The following is a 19,590-nucleotide window of genomic DNA, read 5'->3' on the forward strand; positions in this document are numbered from 1 at the left end:
CGTATGTTTTTAAAAGCACAAGACGCCATTTTGAAGTAGCGGCATCTTCTAACGCTCCGTGCAAGATTTCTGAAGGATTAATTGGTACTACTTGTTTCAAGCAGGGGTGGGGAAACCTGCATGTGCTATTGTTAAAAAAAAAAAAAAAGGTTAAAATTTCTAATCCATGAGTGCAATAATATTCTTTTAAAATAGCACGGAATATTGCACTCTTGGATGAAATTTGTCCAACCTTTACAGGTGAACTTACTTTGACCTCTAAACTTTTGACTTTTGCCTACGTGCAACTATTCCATGGTTCAACACTTTTGCACAACTTGCAACAGATCCATGAATGGACCGATTTTGTTTCCTGCGTCAATTGCAATTGGCATTCAAACAATCGCAGTCTCAAGCCGCTCAACATTTCAACATCATGACAACGCCTTAACAATTGAACGACATGGATTCAAACAGGATGTTCTCAGGACCATGTAGTCGCTGAGATGAGAGTCATTACCAAGTTGCAACAGTTACTGGAAGCGTTACAGAAAGACGTAGATGTCTTTGGAGCAAAATCCTGTTGTGAATTTTTTGCCAGCAAGCTGCACAAGAAGAAATGGAAGAGTTTGATATTGCATGCATAAGTTTTGAGGTCAAATGAAGGTCACCTTGTAGTGCACTTTGGGTTCATCTTGGAATTTAAAGCGTTCATATTTGCGGTTTATTTTTAATTTATCATCCATTATTTGCGGACCCCCCTCATGTTGCTTAATTTTCATGGCTATTATAAGGAGCATCAGTCTCTCAGTAATTACAGCGGATAACTTTTTGGGTGTTTATACATTTATATCGCCGAATCTTCTTTTTTCACAAACAGGACTGTAAAGTCTGAAATAGGAAAAAAGGTTCCCCACCCCTGATTTAGATAATCACTCAGAACGCAAAATAAGAGAAACAACTTGATTTTTGCTAAAGTGGCTCAAATTCAATTAAAAAAAAAATAAAAAAAATCCTTAAGGTTCCAAGAGTCGTATCCCCCCCCCCCCCAAAAAAATGTTACAAATAGGCCAAAACGCCACACACCCACAAACGCTCCAAATAATTTGTTAGTTATTCATAAAGTAGGAATTCATAGAAACATACTTCCCCACCCCTGCACAAAATCAATTCTAAAAATCCGCCTACTGCCCAGAGCCAGCTGGGATAGGCTCCAGCACCCCCCACGACCCTTGTGAGGAATAAGCAGTCAAGAAAATAGATGGATGGACGGTTGCCAAAGATTTTACTAAAATTCCGACCGAAAATAATTTTTCTGTGCTGTGCCACTGAAGCAAATGACCTCGACTCGACTGCGATGCATAATGAAAGGATGTTCTTTCTAGGCCTAGTGTTTGTTTCCTGGGAATCCAACCATGTTTTTGTACACGTACTTCCACATGATCTTGGCTGTTGTATGGAAGAAAGTGATGCCCTGTAAAACAAAGTTAATAAGTCTTTGGAACAAGTATCGATCCATTAATGGATCTTAATACATAAGACTTGTTGCTCAGTTTGTACTGTCCTATCAAGGCCAAGAGACATATCAGCCCACATCGGGGGGGAGGGATGCCATCAAACAAGTCATCTCAAGAGGGGAAGAATTTGGGAAAGGGATGACGATTAAAAGTCAGTTTACAATATGTTATGTTTTCGTGTGCTCTTTATTCACATTTAAAACATAAATGGCAACATTTGGCAGACAAGAAGCTGCAAAATATAAAGAACATGGAGCAACATTACTTTCTGATGACCTACATGGTAGCACTTGGGTGTTCTGCATAGGTTAATGAAAAAAAACAATTTATTCTCCACACAATTTTGCCGCGTAACAACTCCCACATAATACATCCAATTACACTGTTCATATTTCAACTAGCTTGAAAAATTCACACCTGGGGTATATATTGTCCGGTTCCACATTACCTACAGTATTTGCACAATTTAACTTGTAATATAAACCTTTTTCCATTTTCAATGGGACAGACATTGAACTTTTTCTAACTTTCACTGTCCACGCCCACTTCCATACATATAACTTGGCACAGTTGGTGAAGTGCATTGTCCAGTAACCAGGAGGTCATAATTTCACAATTTATCTCTCAATTTACTTCATAAGCATTCCACATGCGTTCAAATCTTAGCATTCATCTATTGGCATTCAGCTTTCAGCATTCCCACGCAATTTCTCCAGAAATAGTCTAGTTGTATGAAGTCAATGTGACTGTACAGTAATGTCAGGTTTGTATAATAACTATGTTGCAGCGGTTTCTCAGAAAAGGATATCAATCCCTGCAAAAAGAAATGACTCAGTGGACACTTTTTTTTTTTTTTGCACCAATTTGATCCAATACAAGAGTGGTAACAAAATGATGCCTTTTGAAATGCATGTCACGAAAGATTGGATATTTTTGGAGACTGCGCAGATCTACTGAACCTTCATGCACTTTTGGGAGGATCCTTTCTTCCAGGATCTTTCAGCCATCTTAATGTGGTCAACATCTTGACTTCCATGAGCTTGGGGTGAGGAGGTTGCTCCAGCACGGCTATTTTTTTCCTCTGCCAGGAACTGTCAGATGCTCAGGGTATTGTGAGTTGTTGAATTGTTGCCTGATTGTCAACGGCCACAATTCTTCTTTGTAGATGTGCTGGATGATGATCTGGACTTCATTGAAGGGCAACACTCATATCTTCTAGTTTTGGGTTTAAAATGTGACGCCAGTCCTGGAACTTTTCTGACACACATTGTACAGCAATTGGCCCAAAACGGTCTTTTTATATTAGTGATCTTTTATCTATTCCAGGCGGTCTAAAACATCTTGCGATGAGATTTTTTATTTTTATTTTTAGTGATATTTTAGTTTGATTTGTAAATGCATTTTTCATACAGCTCTTGTAATGGAACTCGATTTGGTAAAAGTTGACAAGTTCTTAACAGGAAATGGTTCAGGTCTCAAAAAGTGACCATGGTGTCTCCATTTTCTATTTAACATGAGGCTGAGCACACAACTATGCCAATTTGACGCCGTTCCACTAAAACGTATCACAAACGCAAATTCATTGGTATCCGTGGAGGTTGCACAGCTCACGGTCTTGATTACGCAACAGGCACCAACGTCCCGCGGTCGACCGTCAACTCCGCCGCTCACTCGTCCTTGCTTGACTCGGCGTCGGCCGGCGGCGCCGTCAGCTGCTTCATCTGCAGCGCCAGCAAGCCTTTGCGGTGATTCTTCACCAGGCTGCCCCCCGCGAAGCCCAAGGCGCTGCCCCCGACGGCGGCCGCGCCTGCCGTTTTCAGGCCGATCAGTAGGCCCAGCGGGCCGGCTAGGGCGCCGCCCAGGAGCGCTCCGGCCAAAGGCAGAATCGCCAATTTGTAGCCGACCGCCTGAAAATGAACACACACACAAAGACATCACCATTAAATCCAATCATGTGTAGATTAATAAAATTATGATTTAAAAAAATAAAAATAAATCAGAATTTGAGTCACAGGTGCAGTTTGTGATAGTCAAATTAGGCGTAGGTACACTTAAAAAAAAAGAAAAAAAAAGTACTATTTACTAAAAAAAATTATATATTTTTTTTACTCAGAAATTCGAAGTAAATTTTGCAAGGAAAGTTTTGAGTACTGTTTACCAATTTATTATTATTATTATTTATAAATATAGTTACTCAAGCGTTGAGGAACAAATACATGACAGCCACTTGGGAGACAGCCACTCTACCACCTGAGTCATGCCACTCGTGCTGGTTGCTCCTACGCTGAATTGTTGGTGTGTCTAAAATGAGACCAAAAGCTGGTCTATGACATCATCAGTATACTGAAAGCGTTATATAAATCTGATCTATAATTATTATTATTATTAATATTAACACATAGCAGGAGCGGCATGGCTCAGGTGGTAGAGTGGCTGTCTCCTAAACCCCTTGAGTTTTTTTTTTTCATACATATATATACATATATACATATATACATTGTATCACGATTCACAGGTCACGATTCGATTCGATACCGATTAATCCCGATACGAATTTATAAGTCGATTGTTGCGATTTTTTTTCATTCAAATTTAGAAAATACTAATCAGTAAGCTTGTAGAGTGTAAGATTTATATAAAAATGTATTATTTATTTATATGAAATTTCAGTCTTATAGAGGTTGTAATCTGTTTCATGTTTGAACAGCATTAAAATAAAATATTAAGGCTTAATGTTCCGTTCATATAACATTCTTCCATGCTCAAGGTGTGAATCCTAACCCGAAGTCAGACGTTTTGTTGAATATTTTTCCATTAAAACTGGAAATTTAAAAATCGATTCACACACACACACAAAAAAAAAAAAAAAAAAAAAAAAGGCAATGATGATAAGACGTTGAATCGGTAAGACTACCGAATGAACAATTCTGAGCTCTTTAAAAAAAAAAAAAAAAAATTCGATTCAGCCGCCTACTATTGAATCGATTCGAGAATCGCGCGATGTAGTATCGCGATATATTGCCGAATCGATTTTTTTAACACCCCTAATATAAACATATAAACTGGTAAAATTTACTCAAAACTCTCCTTGTAAAATTTACTTAGAATTTAATTTCGGAGTGAAAAATGTTACTATTTTTTGTAATAAATATTACGCTTTATTTTATTTTTTACTGTGTATAATACATTCATTTACCTTAATGTAAGTCAGGCACTACAATGTCAGTTACTATTGTGAATGTGTGAATGTATAAACTGGATAAAAAATTTCAATCAAAGAAATGGAGTCAAATTCCCATTGTGTGGATGCTTGTACAGTCACACACAAGTCTAAGGAGGGATAGTGAAAACATGCACACGCACGCACACACAACCCAGCTCGTGTGCGTGTACGAATGTAAAAGGGACACTTCCGCTACAGCTTCAAACTGATTTCATTATCTTCCTTGGCTGCCTTTTGCAGCCGCTATCATCAGAGTGGAAGGTGCTTTTTGCTGATGGCAATTAATGAGCACACACGCATACACACACTGTTGATTAACACCTCGCTATTAAATTAATCTAGTTCAAACGCTAACCTCCCTCAACTCCACCCCCTGTGGCAGGCAATTCTAATTTCACCTGAGCTGAGTTAAAAGGATTCAGTTGGGGTTGCCGAGGACATTATATATACATCAAGACTCGAAATAAGCGGCCTCAGTTTTACTGTTAAAATGTGGATTTTGCAAGTCATATGCACTGAAAAGCAAAAGTTTACGCTGGGATTAAATACAATGATACTTTTTACTTTCACAAAAAAGTTATTTGTGCACAGTTAAATGCACTGCTGTAAGGTAAATATACTTATATCAAATAAAATTTATGATTATTTTTATTATATATATATATATATATATATATATATATATATATATATATATATATATATATTAGGGGTGCCTAATTAGCATTAATTTCAAGCTAATTTAAAGTTCCTTTTATGCCACTAATTTTTTTTAAGGCGGCCACGTCAAAATTTAGCAGTAAGAAATTTAATAATAATGCATATATTTGTGGGGACTGGTGTCAAGTTGTATTTTACAATTTTTAAAATGTGCAGAATTTCACACGTTACTTCATATTTCAGATTACATGGCTCTTAATATGAAAAGAAATAAATGTACTGCGCGTTCACTGTCTTACAAATGCAATAATGCCATCTAGTGGTAGCAAAATGACCTCAACACAAATCAATATTTAATTTTAACTCAGTTTTATGCATTTTTATGAAATTATCACTGACTAAAAGTTGCAGCCACATTTCTATTAGTTTAACATTTTCCCCCCACTTATGTTCAAGGATCATTGTGCAGTTTGTCACTTTTTTTTTTACTCACGACTGCCACCTCTGGCCCAAAGTGTAACTGCAGCATCTGTGTTTGGCTCGTTCATTGTGCGTGTGCGAGTACGTGCACGATCTTAAAGTGACAGCCACAGTTAACAAATGAAGAGATGAATGCAAATGAGCAAAGAAAAACTCCGCCCCTCCCCTTACAAATTAACTGTGGAGTGTACGGTGGTCTGCACACTCTACTATAAAGGGAAGATAAAAGCAGATAGATGCAGTCAGAGTAAAATAGTCAGGGCTCTTTGTATTCATCTGGGCATTGGTGGAGCATGTATGATGTAGAAAAAGCTTTAACATTACCTTTTTTAAACTGCTCAATGCACCTTTAACAAGAGTATGAAAACTTAGGAAAAAAATATTTTATTGTACATTTAAAACAGGTGTAAAATTTGCTATTAACTCATTCACTCCCAGCCATTTTCACAGAAGCAATCCCGGCTGTTTTACTGGATTTTGACTGATTTTGCAAGGCCCCCAGAATATTGTGTTCTATTGCTATAAAAGCATGGAACCTATCAAAAGAAAGATTCAAGTCTCTTCTTTCATCAGGAAAAAAAAAAAGTATGTTTCTATCCGTTTCCTTTTTGTAGCAATTAGCATTAGAAGAGCGCTAAGTTTCATCAGTTTTCACAAATTATTTAAAATTGTATGTAATTTAGCTTTTTTCTAGATGACCCTGGTTGATCTCCTTTGCTCTGCTGCCACCGGCTGGCCGTTTATGTAATAATGACCATTTCTGCAACCGTTTTTTGCAGTTGAGAAGCTGCATTAAAGCCTTCTCTATGCTCTAGCATTAAAAAAAACAAAAAAAAAAAAAACGTATAAATACGTCTTTGGGACACTTAAAACAAAAACAAACGTATTTACACGTTACTGAGAGCAAATGAGTTAATTGTGAGTTAGCTATTGATCTAATGTTATTAATTACGATTGAAAATTTTAATCGTCTGACAAATATATGGACGCTACTTGGCGGATTGCATCTGTCGTAGGGGTAGTCTGGAATAAAAGATGGATTACTGTATATCCTGACCTATGAAGAGTACATCCTGGTTAGTGGGCAAACTTTGCCTCTGTTTCATTTCATGCAATAATGACACACACGCAAGAAAAAACGTAACCGTCGGTACTGCGACGGTGTGGGTGCGTGTCGTCGAGTGGCTCCGACACGTGATTCACGCCGGCCAAACGTTCGACATTTCGAGTGTGTCATAAGTGCGAAGGCCGGCGAGGTACACTCAGCCCTTCCCGAGCGCGTGCGCTCAAATGGCAATGAAAACGTGAAGCGCTTATTCAGAGCTCTTCTTGATGCTCCACGCGCACACGCGAGCTCTCCATCCCTCTCCTCTCTCAATTTCCTTAATTGTGGCTTTCCTCCGTATTCAAGCGGATCAATAGGGACAAACGCTGTCGGAATGGCTGCGAGGCAAAGTGCCATCGATCTCCTCGTGCGCGCACGCACACATCAACACACCTTCCCCAGGCTCTTGGACCCCTCCTCCACATTGGCAACGGCCGTGTTGACGTTGTCCTCAATGCTGTCAATCTTTTCCTGCTGGGACTGAAACACAGGAGTTACACGCACACACATTCTGGTCAGATTACTACTATTAATTATTGTTATTGTGCTTTTAACTGTTATCATGATAAAGGATGAATGTGTGCAGGTTGGAGGTTTATTGAAAGATGACATTTGTGAGTATCTCATGAAATATTCAGAGTGGCAGCTGTCTCTCTCCCTATGAGGGCCACATGGACACAGTGACCAAACAACAAGGAGGGCACTTTCCATCGCCTCCACCACTTTCCATTCACAACACTTCACTTCCACTATAACACGTAAAAGCTTTCTTTCCTTTTATTCGGGCACAAGCGCTGAGTGATCCTGATTGAATATTTTCATTTTGTCTCTTTTCCTGCTTCTCTGCACTGGGTGGTTTTAAAATCCAGACAATATAAATGTGTATTTAAAAAATAAAAAATGGAAAAAATATTTTATTCTCGTAATATTATGACATTGTCATTGTAACTTTTTACTCCTCATATTTTTTGCTTTTTTTCCCCCCCATTAGGCCCTAAATAAGGTGCAACCTTGATTTTTAGATGCCCTATTTTTTTAAATGACAAAAAAATAAACAATAATAATAAAAAAAAAATTAAAAAATAAAATACAATAAAAATTTCCAGGAATCAATGCACATGTGTTTACCTGAAGCATTTCCTAAGTTGTGAGTCCCAACTGATGGCAAGGCTTTTTCCACAGTCGCAACATCAATGTAACATCCTGTCAAAAGTCAAGCCCTTCAAAATAAAAGCTTGAATGAATGCGACTTATGAGAATAAAAATAGAAATGTACAAAATTGAATCTTGGCCATCAACAGGGAACTTAAACTCAATGAATTGATGGCGTTTAACCGCCTTATTAAAATAATGTATAAAGCCCATCATGAAATTTTACCAATTAACATGCAAATCAAATTCAAAAGAAGGGAACGTGAGTACAAATTAAGAGGAACAGATATTTCTTTCAAACCTAAATACAGAACAAAACAAAAAGAATGATGTATTTCAACTCAAGGTGCCAGTTTGTGGAACAATATGGATTATAAAACTAAATCATCTCACTCCATTTGTATTTTTAAAAAATTTATACAAGCTTAATTATCATCAATGAATCATTTTGTTCAATTGTTACCATGAAATTACCTTGACTGCTTACTGCCATTTATTTTGTGTTGATTATTATTATTCTTATTATTATTAATTAATGTATTTACTTTTGATCAGGTGCAGCTATCACAAGTGTCATTTCTTTCCGTCCCCTTTCATTTCATTTAGATTTTTAAAGAATGATATAATTTTTTTTTGAATGAGTTTGAAAAAATCTATTGTAGCATAATATTGCATAAAACAACCAGTTAATACATGTACACTAACATTTGTGAGTGTTTGAGAAATTACTTCACTTGTGAATGTTGATTTCTTGTCAGGGTTTGTTCAAGGGCGCCAACGTTCGCAGAATGTTCGCCAACAGTTTTTTTCTTGTCGCCGAGAAATTTTTAACACGTTCAATCAGCGACCATTAAAACTGTTGGCGTACGTCTGCGTATAATAATACAAATGCAGAAAAAAATAGTTACACAAGAACCACAATTGTAGAATGATGAGTATTTAGCCTGATATTTTGATGGTGTGTTTTTAAGTGGGGCAAACATGCTTTTGGCTTCAGCAATTATAAAAAAAAAAAAGAAAAAAAAAGAAAAGAAAAACAATTAGGAGGTCAGATGAACTTCAGTATGAACTAATTATTTCCAATGCAGCTCATGATTTGTAACTTGCACAAACTGTATGTTAATGCAGGCTGGAACAATATTGGACATTAAAAAATAATAATTGGATGATAAGAAGAAATTAAAACCAATTTAGTTTTGTTATTCTTATGCCGTGTTTGTACCACATCCTATCTAAAGCTTTGAGTTTTAGAACAAAATTAGCTTTCCACAGAAAAAAAATCATTTTTGTCATGGCTTTGATCAAACCGAGTGATTAACATGTGAGTCTGTGAAAAAGGAACATCATGTTTCATGATTACGCAGAGGCGATAACGATTCAAAGAAAAAAAGCGGAAAACGCCACAAACAGCACACACATGACACACTCACAGTAATTCCATGGTGCTTGTGTACTAGAATACGACTCCCCCAGTGTCCCCCCCCCCACGAGATGCCGGAACAACATGTCTATGCTCTTTCTGCTCCTCCTCTCGCCTGTTTTGAACCATCACTACATCTTCACTCTCTCTCCTCGCCACTGTTAATCTCTCTTGCCTCCATCCCAGAGGACCGGGCGATAATCTGAACCGTCTGTTCTCCACCTGCTCCGATGCATCCCCATGTTGCCCGCAGACATCCCCTCCCACCGCCAAATCCTCCCATCTCTCTCCCTTGGCTACTGCTCAAGCTTTCCTCTCTGCTGAGAGGCCCCCAGAGGGTCCCCCCCCCCCCCCGCCCGCAGAAGTCCTTCAACTGATCTGCGCTCTCAAAGGAGTCCCATCAGCAACGCAAACAGAGCGGGAGTGGAAATAACGCACACAGGCTCAACATGTTCAAGTCAACTGTTGTTCATACTTACATGGACGAGCACGGAGAAGCTTGTCACCAAACCACTCAGCTGCTTAAGGTCCTGAAAGGGAAAAAATTTAAATAAACGTTTGTTTGACAGCCAATGTATAAATGAATGAATAACAAGACAGAAAGATGTTGATTGTTTAGTTCCGATTGCACAAAAATGACACTAAGTTGCATTAAAGGGGAAGTCAACTACATAAACATTTCTTGACAATAATTTGTTATATGTGAGCTCACTAGTCTAAACATGACATTATGATTAATATTACATTTGTGGAATATAAGTTATGTAGCAAAATCCAGCTGTTTTTATCCATCTCAAGGGACGGCCATTTTGTCACTTGCTTTCGACTGAAGATGACTTCACAGTTGCTCAGTGCTCGGGCAACGACCAATCACAGCTCATCCGTTTTCTGAAGCTAAGCTGTGATTGGTTAACTTGTTACCTGAAACCTGAGCAACTGTGATGTCACTTTCACTCGACAGCAAGTGACAAAATGGGTCGCCTTCTGATATTGATGAAAACAACTGGATTTTGCTGCTTAATTCGTATCCTCCTGACTACCAGCAAATCAAATTTGTCCCCTGTAGTGGACCTTTTTAAACCTAAATATCTCCCAGCCAGTGCATACGATTGAATGAACACCTTTTGTGCTCTTTAATCTATAGACCCCTTCAAGGTTTGTAAACAATGTGACGCAATTTAAAGGGCGGGGCTTAGCTGGAGGCAAAAACACCTCAGTGGCGTGTGGTTCTAACACCGGTCAGCATATTTTCACAGAAAGTTCACGTTGGAAAGGACACGGAAAGTTTCATTTTTAAATGAAAATATGGTCACCTACAGTACAATCAAGTGTTTGCATGTTGGTATATTTAGGGTGTTCCCCCGCCATATTGTACCTCTTCCAGGTTGTCCCAAGACTCAGCAGCACTCTCTTCTACAGGAATCTCCGGCAGTTGGGTCTGAATCTGCCAGCCAGAAACGGACTCCTCGTCTGTGTCGTCACCAGCCTGTCGAGTGCTGAGCTCTGGACCGGATGGCCAAGCAGAGTCAGGCGGCGGCGAAGACGGCGTGGGTTGAAGGACGGGGTTGGAGTGCAACTGCAGGAAGTCTCGCGTGGCGGCCGACGCCCTGTCTTTGACCGGCTTGACGAGCTTCTCCAGAGCTGTGGCGTCTTCGGGCCGGACGCGGCTGCACAGCTTCTCTATCTCTCTGATGTTGGCTCGCAGTTGCTGGAGGGAAAAAAAAAAAAAAAGGCGGATGATTCGCTTTCTGTTTTAAGATGTTTTCCCTGTACTAGTTACAGCACATCATCAAAGGTGGATAGTAAATAGTTGAACTTTTACATCACTCATTTTTTGATAAATTGCACTATTGAAGCATTTGGTCCCAAAAACATATAAATATGTTCGATTTTAAATGTTTAAGCGTCCCAAAGACGTATTTATACGTTTTTTTTTGTTTAGTTTTTTTTAATGCTAGAGCATACACAAGGCTTTGATGCAGCCTATGAATTGCAGAGAACGGTTGAAACAATGGTAGTTATTACAAAAATGGCCAGCAGGTAGCTGCAGAGCATACGAGATTAACCAGGGCCATTTTGCAAAAGGCTCTTTTCCCCTGTCAAGTATGAATAATGATGACACTTAGCTATATTCTAATGCTAATTGGTGCAAAACAGAAACAAATAGAAACACACCGTTTTTTCCCTGATGAAAGAAGAGACTTTCTTTTGTTAGGTTCCATGTTTTTGTAGCAATAGAACATAATATTCTGTGGGCCTTGCAAAATCAGTCAAAATCCACGAAAGCAGCCGGGATCTTCAGCGGAAATGGCTGCGAATAAATGAGTTAAGAGTAATTTCAATGCAAATTTTTATCTTTACTTGCACGAACAGTAAATGTAAACAAAACGCCGGTTCAGGTTCATACTGGAAGTCGCACCAATAATTCATGTAAAGCCTCATGGGTGCGCGGAATAAGCTGGATGCTTGAGTAGATGAGTGTAATGAGACACGCCCACTCAAGCAGGCTCTTGTTTGTTTGGCGCATTCACACACAAATTAACTGCAACTATGAGATGAACAGTCCTATTTGTCAGTAAGCTACACAGTGTGAATGGGTGTTTGTTTATTAAAGTCCTTTTATCCAGCCTGTGGAAATCACCTTTTTTTTTCATTTGGAGTGACTAGTTGAAAGGGAAATCTGCCGGGTCAAAGGTGTGAAGTTTAACATCCATCATTCACCTTTCCCACAATGTCACAGTTCAACAACTGTTACACAAAACTGGATAAAATCTGGATGTATTATGTCTGTAACATAAGAGCCTCATGTTTCAGCTCTGTGGTTGGCAGGTAATCGTTCCAGGTGATCATTAGCCACATAGACTGTACAGTCACAGACTGTAACTTGACCAGCAAATGGATGGATGGAAACCATCACAGACCGTAAATTGCACTGTCAAAATGAAAAGCTTGTTAATTTCCCTGTTACACTAGTTTTACAGTCACGCTCCATCACACAAATCCATCCTCCCATTGATCCGTTACGGTCATGGAAATGTTGAGAGGGAAGAGGCTGTTGGGGTGGGAGGTCTTAATAAGCATAAGACAGGAAAACAGAAGCGCCTTCATCCCGTCATGCCCTGAAGGTGACAGGAGGATTACACCTCCGCCATCCAAGCTACCCGACCTGGAGTAAATGAGGGTCAAAGTGCTATACGTAACATGCTTTGCTAATTACACGTCTTGAATATATATACCAGCTATATGAGCAACTGTGATGTCATCTTTAGTCGACAGCAAGTGGCAAAATGGCCATTAGTCATAATGTCATATTTAGACTAGTGAGATCACATATAACATATTATTGACGTTAATATTTATTGACATTAACATTTAGTTTTTGAGGAATATGAATTAAGCCGCGAAATGCACCCAATTTTAGCCATTTCAGGGGGCGGCCATTTTGCCACTTGCTGTCAACTGAAAATGACATCACAATGCAGAGCATAAGAGCTCAATTTGTGAATGTCACATGACCAAACCCCGCAAATAGGTGAGCTGTGATGGTCGTCATCTCTATGAAGAGGGACTTTAAGGGTCTTTAAAGTCAACCCCGATCTTCAATCGACAGTAAGTGGCAAAATGGCCGCCTGCTAAGATGGATAAAAATCGCTTGATTTTTCTGCATAACACATATTGTATGTAATATTAATCAGAATGTCATGTTTTGACCAGTGAGGTCACATATAACATATTAGTGTCAAGAAACGTTTAACCCAAACATTTTCCTTACAATACTTAAATAGATGTCATAAAAAGTTGTGAGACGCTACACAAGATTGAACTATAATTTATTTTAGTCCTTTGAGGTACATTTTCTAAAAGATTTCTGGGGACTTTTTGGGGTGCTTGACTTCGGAGGTTCCACGACATCTGCAAGTTTACTTTTCTGTCTGTCTGTCTGTCCAGTACACTTAACACAGAGTGCACTAACCCAAGAGTCAGGATTAACACCATAAAGACACAGGAAAGCACTCTATGTTCACCCCCCTGGGCTTGGAGTGTAGTGGTGAGAGGATTGGTTGGGTGCCTATTGGCTTCCAGGCAACATCATCCCTCTGGGAATTTCACACCCAACGTGCTGATATAGACACAAAAACATCCATTCAAGGTTGCATGTCATATTTTTATTTATTTTTTTAATGAATTTGAAAGTAGGGAGCAGATGCAATTAAAGCAGGAAGTCTAAATTTGAATGCCCTAAAGGTTGTACAATTCGAAGGCTTGAATGAAATGTGGGTGAAAATATGCCTTAAAGGACCCTGTGATTTCTTGGCGACCTGTGCAGGATGTACCCAGTCTGGTACACAGTGTCAGCGGGTGGAAATTACTGCAAGTTCATTCAAGATCCAGAACACGATAGTTCTGAGAAAAAAAAACAAAAAAACAAAAAAACAAAAACAGTTTGATTTAAAAACTAAACCAGTAAATAAATAAATAAAGAAAGAAAGAAAGAAAGAAAGAAAGAAAGAAAAATGGATGGATGGACACATGACAATAACTTTTTAAAAATCACGTGTAACACTGACACACCATGTAAGACTTCAGCATCAAAGGATTAATTCCAAGCATTTTTTTTTTTGGGGGGGGGGGGGGGGGGGGGTAAAGCATGTTCAACAAGAAAAGTAACCTGAACAGCACTAAGAGAACAATGTGAGATGAAGCACATATGTTGATTGCTAACGTTAGCTTCTAATTTGACAGCCTCCATTGACAGTACTGTATTGTCATCAAATATAGTGTTTTTGTAATTCGCCTTATGACACAAAATTGGCACAAGACCTTGGCTGGGGGACAGCTGCCATGATGGCAAGTCACCCTCAAAAAAAAAAAAAAAAAAAAATTGCATTGAATGAAAGATACATTTTCTTAAAGTGTGGTCTAGCACTTGTCTAAACCAATGGGAAAATGTCTCACTTTTTATTTCCTGGTAGGCTGCTACGTCACCACTTCCAAATATGGGCGCGCTGTTGCACGGACCTTTCACACTGAGAAAGTGCAGTGTGATAAGTGTTTGATGGAAGGAAAACCCTTTGAGTAGTGTTCTACCAAGTTCACTCTCAAAATGGGAGGGGGGAAATGGACAGCAAAACAAAATATGAATATGAAACAGTTTTTATATCTTGGACTTCATTGGAGCATTTCAAGGCTTTAAATTTTCAGCGGCATCTTAGTTCATTTTTTGAGAACATCAATCCGGAACCGAAGGGAACTGAACTTCACAAGCACAAGTTGTTCTAAGTAGAGACAGTTGTTCCCAAAATTTATGAAGCACTTGTGTCAACTTGCTTGGATAATTGCACGGACTATAAAGCCATACAATGAGATGGAGTTCGTCAAAACATGCAAAAGAGCTAGGGAGTGAGGGGACAGGAGTAACAAAATGAAAAATTGTGGCTCTTAGCCTCTGAGTGGTTGGTCATCCCTATATACAGTATAGAGTAGTGTAATTTTTTTTTTATTCTTATAATACAATAAGCATTGTAATTTTTTTTTTTTTAATAACTTTAGACCTACTTTGCACCCCCCCCCCCCCCCCCCCCCACATTATACGTACATGTAATAATATGATGAGGTGTTCATACATTTATATGGTTTCACAGTCACAGCAGTCCTCTAAGCGAAACCATAACAACAATGAGGCCAGTGATGAAAATGAGTTTGACACCACGTGGGCAAGCCAAACTGAGCCTCGGGTGAGTTGTTTCAAAAATGTGGTTGCAGTTCATACAAGTAGATCTTGATGTACCAAAAGTCACTGACATTGGAGAATGGGCAAACTTTGCCAAAACAAGCTTGTTTGTATGAAATAAAGTGGCTAATATGAGTTGGCAGGTAGTGCTGAAAATGTCAAAATATTATTATTATTATTATTATTATTATTATTATTATTATTACAACAAAGTATACAATATTGACACAATAGCGGTTTATTAAAAAAATAAATAAAAAAATAAAAATAAAAAAAGACAACTCACATTAAATTACTATGGATCACAGTTTAGGTTAGCATATCAATATGGCCTTCTAAAACCATTCCAGTTTCTCAGCTGGCCCCTTAGGACAATTAACTGCCCACTCCTGAACTAAACTGAACTGAACTGCCTCTATTAGGGGTGAAACGATTACCAAACATCACAGAGTCATGCTTAGACAGGAATTTTCAAAAAGCGACAAATGACTTTAAAAATAATAGGCACATTTATTTATCAGCCAGGCTCAAACTTCAAAAATCTAAACAGCATCGACAGTGACGCACATTGTGCCAGTTGGTGGCAAGAAAAATAAAATAAAATAAAAAAAATACAGTAATAATTTACACACTCAATAGCCCAAAAGCATAGTACTAATGTAATTCATTTTAAATACAGCTGTGCAATTGTTTTAAGTGTCCTCATTAGTAGTTATACAAATTTAGGTAGCAGATGTTACATGTCACTTTTACCCCAAAGACCAAATGAGTAGCCAGCAGGCCTGTTCTAAAAAATCGTTCCACATTGACAGGAAAGTGTGACTTGCTAGGAATGCTGTAAAAGTCATCATTCAATTTTTTTTGTAGCAATTAGTGAGATTCATTAATGGGTCATGTTTTCTCTATCTACAGATAAACATCAATATGCAAGCAACACTTACATTGTCAAATGATCCTTTGAACAACATTTCTTGAAAATCAGGATGTTCCATCAGTGGTGAGTTAATTTTACAACAGGCCCGCAGGCTACTCATGTGGTCCTAGGGGGCGACCAAGTGCCCGCGGGCACCATGCTGCTGACACCTTGGTTAGCGTCAACTTACTCACATGCTTTTGTTAAAATGTCATGTCACCAATGTGCAAACAAAGGGTTGATTTATTGAAAAATGTCATTGTGTACCTGAACTGTTCGGCTGGCATTTATGTGCTCCTGATGAAGGCGGCCCCATTGTTGGCTTTGCTGGTACTGCAAAGGAGAAGGAAAACAAATCAGACATCCATCTTGATGTGGATGTCAGTACAGTACCTCAAGTGTCACCTTCAGTATGTTGTTGTGGTGTTTCTGCAGCCGCTCCAGGTCGGTGGGTAGAGCCACTTTAATGAACTTGTGAATGGGAGCCTCCAGGCGCCTCAGTGTCAGCTTGGTGCCCCCCTCCGCCATGGGACCTGCCGACGTGACTCCACACCTGCCGGGCTTGGTCTCTGAACATAGAACACATTAGAGAGGGTAATAATCTTTGTGACATAAGAGTGACTGTATAGGCCTTAAAAAAATAGTACACTACAAATTTCCCTCGTGTCCTACCTTAAAGGAAAAAAAAAAGAAAAAGAAAAAAAAAGGAATAACTGGCTTGGTACTTTGGTTTGGGTCGGAACGCCATAAATCGATTCCAGCCTCCCCAAAAAATGTTTGTAATGTGTTTTTAAGTAAGGAAACACGTACTTAGTGACTCTATAATATTGTACTTTATAAAAACATACAATAATTACATAATTAGAATCACTATTTTTTTTTTTTGTACTTAATTTCAATAGACATTGCACCGCTTCTTCTCGTGTATGCGCCTTGGCCACATGGAGGCAGTATAATACAGACATGGAGACACACACAAAGAAGAGTTTCACAACTGACTCAGTAAACTGCAGTAGTCACTTTTGAAATGGATAAAGTAGGTGTTTTTTGTTTTTTTGTTAGCATTAGGCCAAACTGACTGTTGTTAGGCAAAACTATGTGGTTGCTATCCATACATTTTTTTTTTTTTTAATCCACACTTGGGACTAGTAGAGGCTGGGTCTTGAGGCACTCGCTGGGAATGAAGGCCACTGTTACACATGCTAAACATGCATTAGTTTGTATGTATGTATGTATGTATGTATGTTATTAAAATGTTTGTGGATCAAAGTTTGAGGTACATTTAACAATTACCATTGGAAAATGTAAAATTTTTTAGTGGGATCGACACCCAATACTTGCAAATCTCTGCTGTAGTAACTTTTTTAAAAAGGTGTGTGACTCAAGTTGATGTTACCAGTTGTTGACATTGTGCATAGTTGCACACAGGATCGGAGGATGTTGTGTCAAGCCAAGCAATTTCACACTGAAAATCCTATTTGACGTGTTCAGATTCTACTGCAGTGAAATCTCATCAGATCCGGTTGTTAATAATTGTGGTGCTGGATCTTAATGGGTAGTAGAGGATGACGTTTCATCCACATGCATTTTACTCACATTAGTTCTTGACTCAAGGGAAAAACTGGAAACAATTCACGACACCAGTATGCCAGTGAGCTGATTTTGAAGCATTGGCGGAAGTTTGCTACTCAAGTTTATACTAAAACAAAACTGACCCGTACAAACCATAATGATACAGAAAAGATCTATTCATATTACGTGAAACAGTACACGGGCAGGGAGTGTTAAGCACACTTATAAAAAGAACAACTGCACTACAAATGCGTATACTGTTCTGTAAATCGACCGGAGTAGACAGCTAGTCAAGTTGAGCTAGCTCCGACACTAAACGTGGCATAAAATCGCACCGAAACTTAACGCACATAAGGTGACACTTACCCAAGAGAACACCTCTCAAGCAAAATATTTATGTTTTTCTTTCCATTGTGTGGAGAAATTATACAACAGCTATGACGTGTTTTGTTTCTGACAGCTCTTATTTGTAAACAAGTCTCACCCAAGTGCGTCGACGTAAAGTGTCCGACCTCAAACAGCAACGAACACGTATTTTTCTTTCCGCATGATAGTGTAGTCTTCATCAGATTACAAAACTAAATACGAGTATTTGACCGTGCTAATTAAATCAAATGTGCTTTTCTTCAATAAAACCTCGAGTACTTAACTTTTTTTTTTTTTTTTTTTAAACATAAAAAGCATTTCTCGTCACAATGTACATATGGGTCTTTCCAGGATTATATGTCCCTTTCTCCCAATTAATTTTAACTTAAATTTTAATATAATAATATTTATAAAATCCACCAAATGTAGGGCAATATATTGTGTAAATTATAATAACCATGAAAATAAATTAAATGTAGCTGGAGTAAAAGTGACTCCTACATATTATTTTAAAATATTAGATTATGAGAAGCGCCCTAAACTGTCCCTCTAATTTACATAGCAGAATGTGTTTCAAATGAGTTTTTTTGGTATGATTGGTGGCAATTTTCCTCAGAAGTTATGTTCCTTAACAAAAAAAACACAACCTTGTTACGAAAGCCTTTTCTTGGCATCTCACTCACAAGAAGACTTGAGCATAAATGATAACCATGGTACGCCGAAATTAAAAGCAGTGGTGTAGTCCAGGGTATATGTGAGTATACAGCGTATACCCACTTCTTTTTTCAGTCAGCATTGTGTATACCCCCTTCTAAATCCCTCCTGATGCACATGGCCTAGACTCCTCTGCTTCTAATTGCCTACACTTATATTGGCTAACTTTTGGCATCAAGGAAAACAATCCTTCAAATGCTTCCCAGAGCCGCAATGGTGACCCAGAAATTTAGCTTAGGTGAACTGATTTGCCCTTGTACAAGGGATACTTGATCGCGACGTGGGTTCAATTCCTGGAGTGGACGCTGCCGGTTACAGACTAACTGCATGCTCTAGTTCACCCATAGATGATTGCAGTGGACACGACATATACGCGTGTCTAAACGAATAAAATGGCATAATTTGGATGACGTCAACGCTTCTGCTTCATGATTGGATCTTACATAACCAATCATAACTGCAACTTGATTTGCATGATGTTCATGTTAAAAATGTTACATATAAGCTTAGAAGTTTACAACACGTTACAGCTATTATCCTGGCATCCAACAACTAAAAACATGAGAAAACCCCCAAAACACATTTCCATGTTGTTCTTATGTGGGAAAAGAGTCCAAATCAGCAAAAAATATTACATTTTGCCCAGCAGAAAAAAATGTAGGTCAGAAAATGCTTTTGTAGTAGCTAGGCTGGTACTTGATTTCTAAGTACCGGTAAATTAAAACACAAGAATGGGGACAAATAGTTTAAGATTCGGA

The 19,590-nt window shown here is 38.5% G+C and overlaps 1 protein-coding gene across 1 annotated transcript; it reads right to left on the reverse strand.

Annotated features, from left to right (window-relative positions):
• Window positions 1-1,663: 1,663 nt before the first annotated feature.
• On the reverse strand, window positions 1,664-18,262 carry stx17 (syntaxin 17). Its single transcript, XM_077527775.1, has 7 exons — window positions 18,119-18,262; window positions 16,586-16,749; window positions 16,448-16,513; window positions 10,912-11,244; window positions 10,016-10,066; window positions 7,358-7,444; window positions 1,664-3,403 (listed from the first exon to the last, which is right to left on the reverse strand). Exons 2-7 carry the CDS (start codon window positions 16,706-16,708, stop codon window positions 3,164-3,166), a joined length of 900 nt encoding a protein of 299 aa, XP_077383901.1. The 5' UTR covers window positions 16,709-16,749; window positions 18,119-18,262; the 3' UTR covers window positions 1,664-3,163.
• Window positions 18,263-19,590: the final 1,328 nt, after the last annotated feature.

This window comes from Festucalex cinctus, chromosome 7 (genome assembly GCF_051991245.1).
Source record: "Festucalex cinctus isolate MCC-2025b chromosome 7, RoL_Fcin_1.0, whole genome shotgun sequence".
NCBI lineage: Eukaryota > Metazoa > Chordata > Actinopteri > Syngnathiformes > Syngnathidae > Festucalex > Festucalex cinctus.